Source organism: Pristiophorus japonicus, chromosome 16 (genome assembly GCF_044704955.1).
Source record: "Pristiophorus japonicus isolate sPriJap1 chromosome 16, sPriJap1.hap1, whole genome shotgun sequence".
Taxonomy (NCBI): domain Eukaryota; kingdom Metazoa; phylum Chordata; class Chondrichthyes; family Pristiophoridae; genus Pristiophorus; species Pristiophorus japonicus.
This window is the reverse complement of record NC_091992.1, coordinates 109168944-109185355: the sequence shown is the minus strand read 5'-3', so window position 1 is coordinate 109185355 and position 16412 is coordinate 109168944. Positions and strand designations below refer to the sequence as shown.

Below are 16412 nucleotides of genomic sequence, written 5' to 3'. Positions count from 1 at the left end.
AATAAGGCTTGCGAGTTAAATGGTCTCAGCTTCGTGATGGTGCAGCCATCAGAGCTTCTCCCTCATGTTGGCTTCCACCTCACTATACAGGAGACCAGTTAAAAGCGGGGCTTAAAACTAACATTCCTTGTTCTTTCTACATTTATTGCTATACTGAAGGGTATTGTCATATGTTCTGTTTCAGTTCTTAAATTGAGCACGCAATCAGTTCTTTTCAGTTTCAGCTATTTTCCTGCTTTTTAAAAATAATATTGGACCGGATTTTGCTGTAGAAATAACGGTGAGGCTAACAATCCGTTGACAAACAAAACTGATGATTTGCATACTCCAATTTGAAAACCAGTATATCATATAATATGTATTATAGAATGTCGACATCAGTACGGGCTGTATTTTACTGGTTAATACACCTCGAGCAGTTATGGTATTTTGACTGAACTGAACTAAATTTCTCTCTTAAATAGAACTTTTGTTTTTCATTCTTTGCTTGGACTGGCAGGTGGCCTATTCCAGTATTGTCCGTGTCACTCTGGCCACAGGGAACTGGGGACAGAAAGAGGATGGAATTTGTCCTTCTGTTTTTCACTTTAATTGGTCCTACCCTCTTACCTGGCTCTAACTGTATGGAGGCCAAAACTGCCTCATCCTATATCAGGAGAAACCATTGATGACTTCTTCCAATCTCCTGCATGGCAGAGCTGAGATTGGAGATTTTGGGAATTGTTTCTATGAACCCACATATCACTGTGCTAATGCACTACACAGCTGCGGTGTGTAATGAAGCAATATTTCGAGGCAATCTCCCCAGTCCATGGAAACTATTGTAATGCTTCCTCATTCAGCTGGCAAACAAGGATAGTCGAGACAATAGTTGAATCTGTGTACATTATAAGTGCCCACTCATAATTGCATTCTGGCGTTAGTCCTATTGGTTTATCTTAAGTCTGGAATTGCAATGGTCTGTCATTTTTAAGTTCTCAATCTACTAGCACTTGTAAATCTTGCCTAAATGATTTCTGACATTTAGAACTTTAGTGAAGTTATTTTTGGCCAAAGTGGCCAATCAATGTGCTCCAAATATTTTCTGGACAGAATGCCAACTATAATGATAGCACTTGGATTAGTGCATTGTTTGTTGCTGTCAATGGAAATGTCCCTCTTTTTCTCCTACGCCTCCCCCCCCCCCCCCCCCCCTACCCTGAAATCTTTTTAAAAATTGATGTAAACTCAGTTATTCTCTCAACTGTGATTGATATCTCTTGCATACATGGCTTTGTTTCTTGCTGGATTGGATTTTAATTGCAGCTCCTTTTTGTTTGCTAGGTTGTGCTTCTTGAAGCTATTAGTGATGGTGCTCAGCCCTCAAACCTGTCAGCAAGCCCATTCCCCTTGTATATCCCTCTTTTCATGCTCGTCCTAGACAGTTTCCTGTATTTACTTGTTGCTGTATACCTTGACCAAGTCCTCCCAGGTATGTACAAATGCAAGTAAGACAGAGATTGTATCCTTCAGACACATCTGATAGGAAAAATATTTTGTTTGCTCTTGTTGCCTGTAGGAATTGCTGGGTGCAGGTCAGCATCTGAATAATTCACAGGTTGGTAAATTGGTGCTTGAAGCAAAAGTTTTCAGAGATCTTAGTCGATTGCAGAAGTGTGCTGCACCCTGTTAAAGAGTAATCGATTGGTCACTGTTTAAAGTGAGAGAATTTAAAAGAAATGATTGGATGTTGTCAGTATTGCCAGAAGTCTTCAATCAGCTTTTCGTTGATTAGAAAGAAGGATGCTTCCTGTTTGTTGGAGTAGGGTTGTAGTCAACTTCAGTACTGTAAAATAAGCCATGCCATGTAAATGTTTTAAATTCTACATTATATACCATATTACAAATGAAAACATGCTTGTCTTGAAGGCTGAAAGGACATTTATTTGCTGTGTTTTTAATAGTTCTCGTATGTTACATTTGCTTAAATGACCATTGCCCATTTTAAAAAGGAGCAGTAATAATTATCCTAATTAATTTTTCAGAAGAACCATATCCCATAAGACTATCCTCTTAAACCTTTTTATCTGAAACGGTTGCCACAATGTTTAGCTAGCATTCTTCAGTCGCAAGATTAACATCTTCAGCAACTTTAGCAATTTTAACTTTAAAAGAAAATGATTGTTCAGATGTGAGAAGCTGTTTATTTGCAGTGAAGTCTCTTTTAGTTATCTTGATTGGGCTACCCTAAGTTTATATTATTTATATTTTAAACTTCAGGATAACTATATTTGAACAGCATAACTATATTTGCATATGTACTGCAGTACCATATTTGGAAAGCACTAAAGTAACTACAGCTGTGTGTACTGGGTACAAAGGGAACTGATAATATCTAGTGACAGACATTGAATACTGCAGAAATATAAGATGGCACAGGTTAGATTATTATGTTGTACATTAAATTTATATTGACTTTTGTTCTAAAATAACATGTGGCTGGTTCATGTTTTATTGTACTCTATACACTCTTTATAAAGACTGTGTTTGAGACCGTCACAGAGACTTACAGCCAGAATTGTGTTGCACAGATAGCATTTTATGTGTGTCTCTGTTAAATAGGAGAGAATAATACTGTTTATATCTAAAGGATGTAGTAAATTAAGGTTTTACTTGTATGTTTGCTGTTTTGCTGAATGTTTGTAGCTTTCATTTATTGAGAAACACTCAGTAACAGTATTGTGCAGAGGGTAGTTTGCAAATGGTAAAGTAGTTCATATTTCAAAATCTGTAATCTTCTTTAAATTCCTCTGTTACAACGGAAGTCGATAGCCCGTAATTTGCGATCAGCGGTGAAGCGAAGGCGTTCACTGCTGGCCCCAAAGTAAGCTTCCCACAAAGATCTTTCGCTAAGTTCAGCCTTTCTGACATGCAGTTGAAATCAGCGTAGTTTAGTGAGAATCCCATAGCTGTCGTGATGTCAACTGTGGTGTCCCTGCACCGTACTACAAACTCACATGAGTCATTTACTGCAGACACAGTCAGAACGTGACCTTAACCTTTATTCCCAGGACCAAGGAGTGCTGACCCTGGGTGGGACCTCCCCTTTAATACCTGGAAACCCAGGTGAGGAGTGTCTCCCACAAATTCACCCCCTGTGGTCAGGGTGTGCATTTCTAGGGTATAAGTACAGTGTACAGGAGTTGCATGAAGGTTACAGTTACATGAAGATTACCGTTGCATGATGGTTACTTACATGACATCATCTCCCCCCCCCTTACGTCTTTTTGTGTCAAAGGTCAAGTCTTTCAGGTGGTTGACGCGCTCTCATGGAGCGCCGCAATTATGGCTCTGGTGGCTGAGCCTCAGCACGCGTCTCTGTCACCTGAGGTGATTCCGGCCTGTCCGGGCTGGCCGCAGGGACTGTGCATGCTGTGGATTGTCTTCATTGCTCGTCCACTAGCAGTGGTGTGGGTGACATCTCATGCTCTTCTTCAGGTTCCTCCGTGTCTATGCTGAATCTTTTCTTTACTTGGTCCAAGTGTTGTGGCATATCTGCCCATTGTTTAGTCTGACCACTATGACCCTATTCCCTTCTTTGCCAATTACTGTGCCCTCAAGCCACTTGGGTCCCAAAGCATGGTTAAGAACAAATACCGGGTCATCCATTTCTATACACCTCCCCTTTGAGTTTCGATCATGGAACTCGGTTTGGGACTGGCGCTTGCCCTCAACAATGTCTGCCAGGGCTGGATGAATGAGGGACAGCCGTGTTTTTAGCGTGCGTTTCATGAGGAGTTCCGCTGGCGGGACTCCCGTGAGCGAGTGCGGGCGGGACCTGTAGGCCAGCAGGAGGCGCGATAGGCGGCACTGAAGGGAGGGTCCTTGGATGCGTAGCATGCCCTGTTTTATGTCTTGGACCGCACGTTCCGCCTGGCCATTGGAAGCTGGCTTGAACGGCACTGTCCGGACGTGTTTGATACCATTGCCCGACATAAACTCCTGGAATTCATGGCTGGTGAAACACGGGCCATTGTCGCTGACCAGGATGTCCGGCAAGCCGTGAGTCGCGAAAACCGTACGCAGACTATCTGTGGTGATGGATGTCGTGCACGAGTTTAATATGATGCACTCGATCCATTTCGAGTATGCATCGACAACGATCAGGAACATTTTCCCCATGAACGGGCCTGCATAGTCTACGTGAATACGTGACCATGGCCTGGTGGGCCAGGGCCACTGGCTGAGTGGAGCCTCCCTGGGGGCATTGTCCAGCTGGGCACACGTCGTGCACCTGCGAACCCAGTGTTCCAGGTCTCAGTCAATCCCCAGCCATCATACATGTGACCGGGCAATGGCCTTCATTAACACAATGCCAGGGTGCTCGCTGTGGAGTTCCCTGATGAACGCTTCCCTGCCTTTCTGGGGCATGACTACCCGGCTGCCCCATAGCAGGCAATCGGCTTGGATGGAGAGCTCACCCATCCGTCTCTGAAACGGTCTGACCTCCTCGGGGCATGCCCTGTGTGCGGGCACCCAATCCCCAGTCAGGACACATTTCTTTATCATGGATAGGAGTGGGTCTCTGTTAGTCCAGAGTTTGATCTGGCGGGCTGTGATGGGGGAGCCTGCGGTGTCAAAAGCCTCACCGGCCATGACCATCTCAGCGCTTTGCTCCGCTGCCCCCTCGGTGGTGGCCAGTGGGAGCCTGCTGAGCGCGTCAGCGCAATTCTCGGTGCCGTATGGTGTAGTCATACGCAGCCAGTGTGAAGACCCATCGCTGTATGTGAGCTGACGCATTGGCATTGACAGCCTTGCTGTTGGACAACAGGGATGTTAACGGCCTGTCGTCTGTCTCTAGCTCGAACCGTCTACCGAAAAGGTACTGGTGCATCTTTTTCACACTGTAAACGCAAGCGAGTGCTTCCTTTTCGACCATGCCATATCCACGCTCTGCCTGGGAGAGTGACTTGGAGACATAAGCCACCGGTTGGAGTCGGCCCTCGTCATTACCCTGCTGCAACACACACCCAACCCCATAGGACGATGCATCGCATGTTAAAACCAGTTTTTTACAGGGGTCATACAAAGTCAACAGTTTTAGAACACAGCAGGTTCCTTGCCTTATTGAAAGCCCGTTCTTGACAGTCCCCCCCAAAGCCATTCACAACCTTTACACAACAGCATGTGTAACGGCTCCAACAATGTGCTTAAGGTTGGCAGAAAGTTCCTGAAATAGTTCAAAAGCCCCTGGAATCATCGCAACTCCGACGTGTTGCCGGACCTGGGCGCCCGGCGGATCGCCTCCGTTTTTGATTCAGTGGGCCGGATCCAGTCTGCGGCAACCCTCCTGCCCAAAAACTCGACCTCTGGGGCCAAAAACACACACTTAGCCTTTTTCAGCCGCAAGCTTACCCGGTCCAGTCGGCATAGCACCTCCTCCAGGTTGTGGAGGTGTTCCTCGGTGTCTCGACCAGTTTATAAGGATGTCGTCTTGGAATACGATTGTTCCAGGAATGGATTTGAGCAAGCTTTCCATGTTCCGCTGAAAGATAGCTACCGCCGAACGAATGCCAAACGGACACCTGTTGTAGATCAATAATTCCTTGTGCGCCGTGATGGTGGTCAGAAGCTTGGATTCTTCAGCCAGTTCCTGAGTCATGTAGGCCGAAGTGAAGTCCAGCTTTGTGAACAGCTTGCCATCTGCCAGCGTGGCAAAAAGGTCCTCCACTCTCGGGAGCGGGTATTGGTCTTGCAGCAACACTTGGTTGATGGTGGCTTTGTAGTCGCCACAAATCCTGACCGAGCCATCTGCTTTAAGGACAGGAACGATGGGACTTGCCCAGTCGCTGAATTCAACGGCCGAAATTATGCCCTCTCTGAGCAGCCTGCCCAATTCACTTTCAATTTTCTCACACATCACATATGGCACCGCTCTGGCTTTGTGGTGTACTGTTCTGGCGTCCGGAGTGATGCGTATCACTACTTGAGTGCCCTTGAACGTTCCGACACCGGGTTGAAACAGTGACCCGAATTTTTGTAGGACCTGTGAGCATGAACTTCGCTCCACAGATGAAATGGCGTGCATTTCCAATTCATCTCGGCTAGCCAACTCCTCCCCAAGAGTGCGGGGCCATTTCCCGGGACGATCCAGAGTGGCAGCCGGTTCTGTGATCCATTATGTGTTAACACCGAGTTTGCACTGCCTAACATTGGGATGATCTCTTTGGTGTACATCCGTAGCTGCGTGTCAATACGTTCCAGTTTGGGCCTGCTAGCTCTGAGTGGCCATAGTCTCTCAAATTGCTGGGCGCTCATAAGTGACTGACTAGCTCCCGTATCCAGCTCCATGCGCACTGGGATGCCATTCAATAAGACTTTCATCATCATGGGTGGCGTTTTAGAGTATGAGCTGTGGACGTCAGCCACGTGAACCCGCTGAACTTCAGCATCCATGGCTTTTCCCCAGGCATCATCCTGCATTGCAGACCCCTCGTCTGGTTCCTCTGTCTCGCAGATTAGCCTCGCCACAGCCTTTTTGCACATCCTGGCCAAGTGTCCACTGACGTTACAAATCCTACAGGTATATTGCTGGAACCTGCAGCTTTTCGCAGTATGTCCTCCCCCGCATCTCCAGCATGAGCTGAGATTGTTAACAAAGGGACTGTTACCAGGCATTCCTCTCTGATTGCCCATTTGGTTGTTTCTAAGCACTCTGATGGTGGGTGTTAATGGTCCCATCGCGGGACGCATTGTTTCTCGTGATGGCGTGAATTGCCAATCCCCTTTCCATTGTCCCTGTTGCGGGCCCACCCTAGGGTCTGTTGCTGCCTGGGCGGTTTCGAAATGCCCTTGCCTGCCTGCAGGGTCCCTAGCCGCGTTCACAATGTTAACTCCCTGGTCCGTCGCCACGTTGGGACTAGCTTGGTCTCCTCTTCCCCTGCCATGAAGGTCTGAGCTAGCAATGCCGCCCCTTCTAAAGTCAAGTCCTTGGCCTCTATGAGCTTCCTGAAAATCCCGGCATGATTAATGCCCTCAATGAAAAAGTCCCTTAACATCCCCCCCCTGCAGGTGTCTCTGAACTTAGAGACTGGCCAAGTGCCGCAGGTCCACAACGAAATCCGAGATATATTGTCCCTCCCGACGCCGGTGTGTGTAGAACCGGTGTCGGGCCATGTGTACACTACTCGCCGGCTTGAGATGCTCACTGATCAGCTGGCTGAGCTCTTTAAAGGACTTGTCCGCTGGCTTTTGGGGTGCGAGCAGGTCTTTCATCAGCACATACGTCTGTGGTCCGCAGCTGGTCAGTAGATGCGCCCTCCGCTTGTCAGCCGCTGTCGCTCCCAGCCAGTCCTTCGTGACAAAACTCTGCTGGAGTCTTTCCACTAAGTCATCCCAGTCCTCACCCACACAGTAACGTTCCTCTGTGCTACCGGTGGCCATCCTCGTGGTTCAGTGATTCCTGTTTGTCGTCGCCAAATGTGGTGTCCCTGCACCGTACTACAAACTCACACGAGACATGTACTGCAGACACAGACACTACGTGACCTTAACCTTTATTCCCAGGACCAAGGACTGCTGACCCTGGGTGGGACCTCCCCTTTTATACCTGGAAACCCAGGTGAGGAGTATCTCCCACAAGTTCAGCCCTTGTGGTCAGGGTGTGCATTTCTAGGGTATAAGTACAGTGTACAGGAGTTGCATGAAGATTACCGTTGCATGATGGTTACATACAGGACATCAACAATCTGTCTAAGCAGCCAATCACAATGCTAAATTCTCACAGACCAACAAGGAAGTCGATAAGCTACTTTGATTCAAAATTTAAAAAAATGTTAGAGAGCAAAAGAAAGATTGGGGCTCTCGCACGGTGAAAAGGCAAACCTGAAATAAAGATTGACACACTTTTTTAAAATAACTTTTTCTTCCGTTTCTTAATTATATTTTTATTAAAATGGATAAATGTGACACTCCACAAAATTAAAATCAGCGGCTAACGTTTGTTTAGCAATCAATATGCTGTTAAAACCCCAGTTACACCTAATCCAAAAGGGTCTAACTTTTAATGGGGTATTTAACAGCGGTATTACCCTGGAAAAGCCAATGTTTCTGTCGGGGTTGCGGGGTCCATAGCGCAGCCAGTGTCAGAGCAGTGAATGACAGACTGGTACTTCAGAATTTCAGCATTGAACTGCGCATGCACTAAATCCTGAAGTTGCAGTCAGTTTCAAAGGGGTAATAACAGCGTTTGCTGTTACAGGTGCAGCATCCAAAATCCGGAGTTCCGAACTCCGGACCGATTGGTGGCAGGGTTGTCCGGAATCCAGACCCGCCGACGCTGCCAACCGAGGTCCCGCCACTGCCCGACCTTAGGGCTCGCCTCAGTGCCCCTCACCACGCCGCTGCTCGACCTCGGGCCTCAACTCGCAGCCACTGCCCTTAACTCGGGGCCTCGCCGCCGGCCCGCCCAAACACCACCTCTGCGACGGGGCCGCCCGACCAGCTCCACTTTGGAGGGGCCCCACCCAAGCACTTCGGCCTCGGCGGTGTCCCGCCCGATCAGCTTCTCGGCAAGGGCCCCCCCCCTTCTGATGTTCCGAAATCCAGAAATACCCGAACCTGGGCTCCGGTGTTTCCGGATTCGTGACATCAGAAAGACATTCCAAAGTCCGGAAAAACGCGGAATCCGGAACGACCTCGGACCTGTAGTAACCCCCGCAAATTCCAGGTCGATGTGTCTTAACCTTCCTTTTCTTCCTGTTGTTCCAAGTGTCAGTGTTGCAATGCTCAACATGTTTAATGTATGGTTAGTGTTTTTAATAAATGTGGTGGTTCGATGTTTGTTTCAGCCATTAAGATATCTCAATGTTTGAGCATTTATTGTATTGCAGTCAGCAGGTTTTATCATTAACAAGTCTCCTTCCTTTGCCATTTAGGTGAATTTGGGCAACGTCAACCTTTCTTCTACTTCCTTCAACCCTCTTATTGGTTCCATAAGCAGAAACATTATGATCAAATTGATGCAATTAGCGACAATGAACTTGGCCTTGGATCTGGGTTTAGTGAGGTGGTGGAAGCAGTACCTTCAGAGCTTAAGGGAAAAGAAGCAATCAGGTATGAACAGTATCCCAAAAGAAGAGGTTATTTTGAGTCTGACCTGGTGTCAAAGATCTTGGGCTGGCAATTCGGTTGAAGGTTTTTTAAGGCGCTAATGTCGGGCAGTTGCTAAATTTAATGCCGGAAAATGGTTTGCGACGGCAGCCAAAAAATTCAGTATTTGTGTCCTGACAGTGGAGCGATGCACTAAGGGAAGTGTTTCACACCTATCTTGGGATGCTCAACTTAATATCCTGTGGTAAAGAGCTGGCTTCGTAGCACCCTAAGGGAGGCCTCCCTGCAAAAAAGAAAAAGAATTGGAGCAAAAAACACACACATTCCCTATACACCACTCACCCCAAATAAAGCAAAAAAATAAATCAATCACACTGCCCTCATGCTGTCATTCCTTCCCTTAGCGCCCCGGGACAGCTCTGCATGCAGCTTTCTCTGGCGGTGTCACTACAGGGCACAACGAGTGCAACGCAAACCAAATGTTGCATCCTTGTTGATACCAGGGGCATTGCGCACCGGAGCTATGCTCTGTAAACCTTTTAGCACCCCTGTTCCGACCCTCACGCCGGACGGTATACAAATGAATTTCTAGCCCGATGTCTTTTTAACCTATGAGCTTTCTGGATTCAAACTGAACTGTGGCAGACTGATGGCTGAGTATGCACGGTGGTGTTTCTGGTTTCTAGTAGACATTGAAATCGATGTTCTTTGGCTTATAAATTACATTATTATTCAGGGAGGTCTATTGACTGGGCAGAGCAACACACACTGCATGCCAAAAATTATATGACTGAAAGGTCCTTATGCATTAGTGAGCAGATAAGAGTTTGCCATGAATGTTTATGCATGCTGTGAGTAGAATAGCAAGCCATGCAACTAACAATTGCCCCATAACTTGGAGACATCACGTGAGATGTCCAAAACATTCTCCTGTCTGATTTGGAAGGCAATAAGATACCATTATGTTCAGGCTAAAAGTAATACAGGTTGAACCACCCCTCATCCAGAACTCATGTGCAGAACTCCGACATGAACAAATTGAAGTCCTTCCTCGCAGCCCACTCCCGCAATCGCTGACTTGACCCCGCGATCCACCATCCCCCCCCCCCCCCCCCCCCCGTGATCTCTCTGCCGCACTCCCAGCTGCAAGCCAGCCAGCCCCGATACCCCCTTGTTCAGTACCTGTACCATCCAATTTAACGTGACCACCCCTCGTCCGGAAAATTCCCTTATCCACAACAGGCCAGGTCCCGAGGGTTCCGGATAAGGGAGGTTCGACCTGTAGATGTAGATGTATTTACAAGTAAGGTAATACACAAAGGTGGTGCACAACAAGTTTCTGATCATACAAGTACTTAGAAAACAAAGAATCAGCCTACAAGGGATTGAAATGTCCTTTTCTGGAAAGCATTTCAAACATGATTTGTTATAAGACAAGACTTTTGGATTAGAAACATAGAAAATAGGCGCAGGAGTAGGCCATTCGGCCCTTGGAGCCTGCACCACCATTCAATAAGATCATGGCTGATCCTTCACTTCCGTACCCCTTTCCTGCTTTCCCTCCATACCCCTTGATCTCTTTAGCTGTAAGGGCCATATCTAACTCCCTCTTTGAATATATTCAATGAACTGGCATCAACAACTCTCTGCGGTCGGGAATTCCACAGGTTAACAACTCAGTGAAGAAGTTTCTCCTCATCTCCGTCCTTATCCTTAGAATGTGTCCCCTGATTCTGGACTTCCCCAACATCGAAAACATTCTTTCTGCATCTAACCTGTCCAGTCCTGTCAGAATTTTATGTTTCTATGAGATCCCCTCTCATCCTTCTAAACTCCAGTGAATACGGGCCCAGTCGATCCAGTCACTCCTCATATGTCAGTCCAACCATCCCTGGAATCAGTCTGGTGAACCTTCACTGCACTCCCTCAATAGCAAGAATGTCCTTCCTCAGATTGGGAGACCAAAACTGAACACAATATTCCAGGTGAAGCCTCACCAAGTTTATCTCCAAGTTTGCAGATGACACTAAACTGGGTGGCGGCGTGAGCTGTGAGGAGGACGCTAAGAGGCTGCAGGGTGACTTGGACAGATTAGGTGAGTGGGCAAATGCATGGCAGGTGCAGTATAATGTGGATAAATGTGAGGTTATCCACTTTGGGGGCAAAAACACGAAAGCAGAATATTATCTAAATGGCGGCAGATTAGGAAAAGGGGAAGTGCAACGAGACCTGGGTTTCATGGTACATCAGTCATTGAAAGTTGGCATGCAGGTACAGCAGGTGGTGAAGAAGGCAAATGGTATGTTGGCCTTCATAGCTAGGGGATTTGAGTATTGGAGCAGTGAGGTCTTACTGCAGTTAAAGACCTTCACGATGTGATGGTTGTACAAGAATAATGGAAAATTCTGGGGCAGTACTTCAGACACAACTGTCAAGCAGACTAAACTAAATTAAGACACAGGATAAATCACCATTGTTTATCTCAATCCAAATGCCTCTGAATAAAGAATTGTCAATCACTTAATTTCAAAGACACAATAGAGTACCCTGTGTATAGAATCATTGATGAGGCGACGTTTGCACTTTGTCCTGCCCCGTGCATCTATTAATGCTTTCCCCATGTATAACTTGATCATTTAGGATAAAGCTTCTTTACCCTGGCTAACTAATAAATCAAACAACAAAGACCTGCTCCTGTAGCCAGTTTATCATCAGGCCTGCATCTTGATGAGGCAAGGGAAGTGAACTTCCTTCTTCAGTTTCAGGAGAAACTTTTTTACCCAGAGTGGTTAGAAGGAGCAGTTGAGGCGGAGAGCTTTGATGCATTTAAGGGTAAGCTAGATAAACACATAAGGGAGTAGAAGGTTTTTCTGATGGGGTTAGATGAAGAAGGGTGGGAGGAGGCTCTCATGGGGCATAAACTCCAGAATGGACTAGTTGGGTCGACTGTATGTAAGTTTAATTAATTGGCCACGATCCTGACAGCTACACCTAGGTGAAGCCAATTTTTTGAATTGGTCTATATCAAATCATTAAAAACATCCAGAAAGTTTCCTTGTTTGATGCAGGTGAAAGCTCTGACTTCACTGTATTCCATTTATGTAGACTTGCTTATTTCTGATCGAATCCCATTGTTGAAATGGTCAGCAACAATTAATTAAATCACTCATTCCAAATCAGTTTTTGTATAGTTTTTAATGGGGCTGGAGGAGGCTAATGGCTTAGCAAATAATTATTGTAACATGAGCTTACTGTTCTATTTATTATTATTCAAAAGTACCATCTAATAAAGTTAGGCCCATCACAATAATGGTATAAATACATGCTGTTCAACCAGGTAGTCCTGGCATTGAATCCAGAGCTCACAGGGTTCTTCATGAATAAGCAATACATAGGCCAATAAGAAAACAATATTCAGTAACTCGTGCAAACCTCAGTGACTATGATTGGTACTTTTTCAGGTTACATGGTGTTCACAAGTTATATAAAGGGAAGGATAAGACGACGGAAGCGTTGAAAGGTTTGTGTGTCTGATGGCTCTGCTGTATTGATTGTTTCATTATTAATTTTTGTACCAGTGTAATGCCTGGTAATTCTGCTTGATATAAAGATGATGTAAACTAATGTACCTAGTCTATGAATATCAATGTGTATGGCTATGTTTATTCATGTGCTTGTAAAGTATTCATTTATTGTGTATGAATGATAATAATTTTTGACATTTAGTAGGTAAGTCTAATTTTAGCATATAAAATACCATTCCACTATAGATCTTCTGTCTAAGTTGATTTTATTAGCAACTGCTTCCATCCCTCGGAGGACATGACATGAGCTATTCATAGTAATTCAAGATTACTTTGTAAGCCTTGTAATTATTCCAAAACAGCTCGTTTGAAGAATATAAGCATAATTTTACTTTTTGAAGTTGAGGTTTCTCCTTTGAAATATTTTATATTTTCTCCCCTGTTATATCCTGCTTGGCTCCTTGTGTCATCTGTGCTCCAGAAGGGCAACAATGGGTGACCTGCTCTCAGCCTACACTAATGTTGCTATGATATCTCCTTTTAGCAGCACATGGTGACTCTCCCTGTGATGATGCTCTCCTCAGTAAATGGGGGGAAATAGAGATCAGAGGGGAGACGAAGATAATTTTTTTAATGCATCGAATTGTTATGATCTGGAATGCACAGCCTGAAGGGATGAATGATGCAGATTCAATAGTAACTTTCAAAATGGAATTGGTAAAAACACTTGGAAATGAAAAAATTGCAGGGCTATGGGTAAAGAGCAGGGGAGTGGGACTAATTGGATAGCTCTTACAAAGAGTAGGCACGATGGGCTGATTGGCCTCCTTCTGTGCTATATGATTCTCTGAAATCAAAAAGTTGCTACTTATGTGCTTCTTGTTTGCCCTATTTTCAGGGTGGATTAGACCTTCCTGGCCTCTTGGCTGGTGACTGATGCAAGAGGACTGAAATAAAGGAAATTTGAATGTGGATTTTCTTTTAAGGGGACAAGGAAGAAAAATGATTGTATTTAGACTTCATGATTTTTATGTGCATACTACACTTTATCTTCAGGTTTGTCATTTGATGTTTATCAAGATCAGATCACAGCACTACTGGGCCACAGTGGAACTGGAAAAACGACATTAATTAACATTCTCTCAGGACTGTGTCCTCTGTCGGATGGTAAGAAAGAAAGGATCATTGTACCATAAAGAACAAAATCAAAATTAATTTCCCACCTTCATGAGTCTGCAGACATGTGAAAACTAACAAAAGCTGACCAATTATTTTAGGAATGCTGATATGGTTGAAAGTAGAATGGGACAAGGATATCTTGTAACTTGAACTGCAGGTATTTCCAATAAGGACTTGAGGCACAAGATTTATTCACTCGAAAGATCCTTTTCTGCAAAGAAAATGTTATATTTTTGTGACCACCCCGCTCTTCTCTTTCCCCCCGTCACCCACCCGCTGAGGTCCTCGATTTTGTACCTCCTCCCATAGGCACATAATCTCTGCCACCTCCCCCGAGGCCCGATCTCTGTGCCGGAGATGGTTGCGCAAGGGGAGTCGAGGCCAATGGCTCTTTTCCGATCAAGTAGAGTTAGGGGGTGGGGGGTAATTGGACTTTCATACGAGATGGGAAAGGAGGAAAGTGAAGTATGAGGGAAGAGGAGCAGTGGAACATGAGAAAGAAAGTGAGGAGGGACAAATGGGACAAGACCGTGGAAGGCATTGGATAAGCTTCCGATCAGTGGGAAGGGATGGAGCCTCTGTTTACTTCATTGTGGGTGGCATTAGTCTTTGTTCACCTCCAGTGGTCAATATTCTTTTCAGCAGGATGGGGAGGGGAGGTGGAGCTGAGATTCTTTTTCACAGGGGTGGAGCAGCAGGCATTTTTTTTTCCTGTGTTGATTCATCGATCAATAACTTAAATTCCAGAAAAATCAAATATTTAATGTTCAACACATTTTTAAATCCAGAAACATTACACATGTCCACTTCACAGGTTATCAAGCTGTACTGCAATATATAGTAAACAATTTTGATACCATTTCATCCATAATCGTTTTAGTGGACCTCCATTTTGCCCTTTGTTCAGAGAGAAGGGAGCGGATGTGGTTATTTTCTCCTGAGCAGTGAGGGACGTCTTTCCCTCCTAATCGGGCTAAGATTTCTTCATTTTTGAGATTGTTTGACCTTAAGATTATTAGTTTAGACTCTGAGTCCTTTTCTATTCCCTATGTTTTCCTTGTGTCAGGCCAGCTCAATGAGTGAGTATTGTACCTAGCTCGCCTATGTTATGTCCTGTAAGTATGATCAGATAATCTCTGAATAACATGGACTACACCATGGCTCTAAGATGAAATACTTACATAAATTGTTAATTTGTGGAATTTGCTTGTTTGAGGATTATGTACAATAGGATTTAACGTGAGTTTTTCTTCCTACCCCATAGGATGTGCAACAGTTTATGGATACCGAGTTTCTGAATTAGATGAAATAATTGAGATCAGAAAGATGATTGGGGTTTGTCCACAATTTGATGTCCTATTCTACAGTCTTACAGTAAAGGAGCATTTAAAAATACTTGCTATGATAAAAGGAATCCTACCACAAGAAATTAATAACGAGGTAAATCTCCTGAAGAGCTTGTATGCCATTTTTAACACCACTTCATAATTCAGTTTTGATGATGGCTCCTTTGTAGACTGCCTTTTTAAACTTTAGTTTTTATTAGTGAGGCCATGAATGTAAGAAATTAAACTAGTAAATAAAATAGTTTTGTATTTGTACCCGATGATTATCGTAAGCATGGCCGGGTGCTTGCACAAATGTAGCTTTCATTAGATGCAATTATGATGGTATCTAAAACACTACTTCAGAGGAGTGCAGATAACTATTGGAGTGTTCTACTTTCCACAACATTTAGTGACCGTATTGGAGGAAGATTGACAAGCTACTGTTGATTACTATCCTCTGTCTTAATATAGTTTGTCAGTTGAATGAATGGTGATGTGCAGTATACTTCAGTTTTATGGGAGGGATCTTGCAGTGTTAGTAATTGTACTCGGTTTTTGTATGCAGTACAAATGTGTGTTTTTGATACCTAATTGTTCAGACCTTGATATGGAATCCTTTGTGTACAGAAGAACTGTCTGTATTGTAACTTCTTGTGCCAAATATGTGTCTGTTTCATTCAAGTTCTTGTCTTTATAAAGAAAGAGAATATGTCAGGGACCCATTGGATACTGGACACAAATCGCAAACAAAGTAACGAGTGCTTTATGAAATCGGATTTGCCTGTTGGATAAGTCATATATCCAGTGGATCATTGACGTCGTTTCTGCAACAAAAAACTTTTTTCAATAATATAAAAGTTAGTTTTTAAAAGAAATTAGGTTTGGTGAACTTAGCATAGATGAAAGTGTTACAGGCCATACTGGTATTATCAATGTTGTGGATGTAAAACAAAAAACATTTAGGCAGTGATTGTCGTCATGTACTGGTCTGTGTAAAAGTGATTTTTGTTTGGTATTTTTGAATACATTTCTTCAAAATGATTTTGAAAACTAAATTAGTTTTTGTTGAAACGTAATCTTCCCCCCGCTTCCTTAAGGTGTTGAATGTCATAAAAGAACTGGATATGGAAGCAATTATGGATGTCCGTGCAGAAAAGCTCAGTGGTGGACAAAAAAGGAAACTTTCAATGGGAATGGCTATTTTGGGGGATCCTAAGGTGAGAGATTAGAAGTGGTATCTGTAGGCACAATGGAGACTTTTGTTTTGATTAATAAGTGATGTAAACCTTTA

At 44.4% G+C, this 16412-nt stretch overlaps 1 protein-coding gene across 1 annotated transcript in view; it reads left to right on the top strand.

Annotated features, from left to right (window-relative positions):
* abca5 (ATP-binding cassette, sub-family A (ABC1), member 5) overlaps positions 1-16412 on the top strand; it is an 86288-nt gene that overhangs the window by 33598 nt on the left and 36278 nt on the right. Inside the window, exons 8-13 of the mRNA XM_070857679.1 lie at positions 1324-1471; positions 8916-9093; positions 12552-12610; positions 13671-13781; positions 15058-15233; positions 16219-16338. Of these exons, the coding sequence (XP_070713780.1) occupies positions 1324-1471; positions 8916-9093; positions 12552-12610; positions 13671-13781; positions 15058-15233; positions 16219-16338 (792 nt within the window). The remainder of the gene's footprint in view (positions 1-1323; positions 1472-8915; positions 9094-12551; positions 12611-13670; positions 13782-15057; positions 15234-16218; positions 16339-16412) is intronic.